The sequence below is a fragment of the Babylonia areolata genome, chromosome 16 (genome assembly GCF_041734735.1).
Source record: "Babylonia areolata isolate BAREFJ2019XMU chromosome 16, ASM4173473v1, whole genome shotgun sequence".
In the NCBI taxonomy this organism is placed as follows: Eukaryota; Metazoa; Mollusca; class Gastropoda; order Neogastropoda; family Buccinidae; genus Babylonia; species Babylonia areolata.
Window position 1 is genome coordinate 11,728,130 of NC_134891.1, and position 2,439 is coordinate 11,730,568.

General features: G+C 43.1%; 1 protein-coding gene across 1 annotated transcript in view; it reads left to right on the forward strand.

The window, feature by feature from the left end:
* The first annotated feature begins 1,832 nt into the window (after nucleotides 1-1,832).
* LOC143290751 (uncharacterized) overlaps nucleotides 1,833-2,439 on the forward strand; it is a 33,368-nt gene continuing 32,761 nt past the window's right edge. Inside the window, exon 1 of the mRNA XM_076600265.1 lies at nucleotides 1,833-2,030. Coding sequence (XP_076456380.1) covers nucleotides 1,833-2,030 — 198 coding nt within the window. The remainder of the gene's footprint in view (nucleotides 2,031-2,439) is intronic.

Below are 2,439 nucleotides of genomic sequence, written 5' to 3' on the forward strand. Positions count from 1 at the left end.
GAAAGAAAGAAGAGAAAGAAAGAAATGAAAGAGAACAGAAAGAGAGAAAGAAATGAAAGAGAACAGAAAGAGAGAAAGAAAAGAAAGAAAGAAAAGAAAGAAAGAGAGAAAGAAAAGAAAAAAGAAAAGAAAGAGAAAAGAAAGAAAGAAAGAAAAGAAAGAAAGAAAAGAAAGAAAAGAAAGAGAACAGAAAGAGAGAAAGAAAAGAAAGAAAGAAAAGAAAGAGAAAAGAAAGAAAGAAAGAAAAGAAAGAAGGAAAAGAAAGAAAAGAAAGAAGGAAAAGAGAAAAGAAAGAAAAGAAATAGAACACAAAGAGAGAAAGAAAAGAAAGAAAAGAATGAAAAAATAAAGAAAGAAAAGAAAGAAGAGAGGAAAGAAAGAAAGAAGGAAAAGAAAGAGAAAAGAAAAAAAGAAAGAAAAGAAATAATGAAAGACAGAAAGAAAGAAGAAAGAAAATAAAAAGAAAACAAGAATAAATAAAGAAAATGAAAATAGAATAAAATAAAAAGGACGGAAACGACTCTGACGCACTCAGCATCCGCCACTTCCCCCATCAGTCTGTCTTCAGTCCCACATGGTACATGTGCATTGATAATACCCACACTCGGCTTATATCACAGATTGACATAAGTTTACATTTGGGCCAACAGCAAAGTGAGAGCTGTATTATCAATGGTTTCTCCAGTCAATGGGAAACCATTTACAGCTTAGTCTTTTGTGACGGGTGCAATAGCCGAATGGTTAAAGCGCTGGACTTTCAATCTGAGGGTCCTGGGTTCGAATCTCGGTGCACCTGGTGGGTAAAGGGTGGAGATTTTTCCGATCTCCCAGGTCAACATATGTGCAGACCTGCTAGTGCCTGAACCCCCTTCGTGTGTATGCGCACGCAGAAGATCAAATACGCACGTTAAAGATCCTGTAATCCATGTCAGCGTTCGGTGGGTTATGGAAACAAGAATATACCCAGCATGCACACTCCCGAAAACGGAGTATGGCTGCCTACATGGCGGGGTAAATAAATAAAAACGGTCATGTCTGAGTGTGTATGCGTGTGCGTCTGAAATCTGATTGAATGACACAGGAAACGAATGATGAGCGCCCAGTGGCAGCCGTCAGTCGGCGGCTCTACCCAGGTAGGCAGCCTGTTGTGTAAATGTCCCCGTGTATGTAAAGCGCTTAGAGCTTGGTCTCTGACCGAGGATAGGCGCTATATAAGTATCCACATCAATCAATCAATCAATCAAGGACTATGACTCTCAAACTAGGCGGCAAAATTGCACTGGCTCTTAGTGCTGCAGCCTTGTGGGCTAGTTGGCCTTTGGGAACCACCCCAACGCCAACTGTCCTAAAACCCTCTTGGCCGAGAGAGTGGGGATGTACTTGGGCAAGACACTCTCCACTATAATCAAATTCTAGCCCAAATAGTCGGAACAGCACGGTTGCCTCCTCTGCTGTTCTGATGGTCATAGTCGGACACGACTGACTATCATATATAAATCAGTTAACACATCGGAATACAAAGAAATCAAACAATATATAATTCGATGGCTGATGTACATCTTGACATTATGGTACTATAGTTTGGTTGGATAGCGGTGTATTGAACAAGCATTGTCAAATTTAACTCGGGGCGATCACACTCGGCAACTGGACTCCTCTCAGTGTTCTTTGGTGGATAAAGTGTTGACTCTATTCCTGTGGATTTGCAATGGTTGCCTTAAGTTTTCAAGAAGGTTTAAAGTTTTTACCCCGCCAGGTAGGCAGTCATACTCCGTTTCCGGGGGTGTGCATGCTGGCCATGTTCTTGTTTCCATAAGCCACCGAACGCTGACATGGATTACACAATTGAGGATGGGGAAAAAACAGCCTTCGGGGAAAGCCACTTTGGGATTGGTAGGCGGGGATTGAGAGCCACATGGTTCACTGGGAATGTCACTGAGGAGAAGGGTCAGTGGGGCAAGATCGGGGATAATGGGAAGGTGGCCAGGGAGGGGGTGCAGAGGGGGCGGAGGCAGTCGTGGCCAGGGGAGGTAGCTTAGGAGTTTACAGTAGAAGCCGGCTTGGTATGGACGGCCCGGGTTAGTATATCCTGCCAGCCCAGGCATAATTTTCATCATCAGACGAAACAGAAATAGGCGAATCGGGATCGTCAGTTAAGCCAGTGATAGGCGAATATGGAGTAGGCAAATTGGGATCACCAATTCATTGGTAGGCCGCGATTATGGAAAAAAAAAGTAGGAGAATCGCGATGATACCAGCGGATCTAAGCCTTCGAATGCGTTTTTTCAGAAGCTAAGGAAACGCAGACCCACACAGTAATAAATCTCATTCAAACTCCATTTTCACGAGAACTACTACGTTGAGGCGATATATCAACGTACGCAGCGCTGTATTTGATCTGAAATATCTGTCTGTCTGTCTGTATGTCTCCGGCAGTGT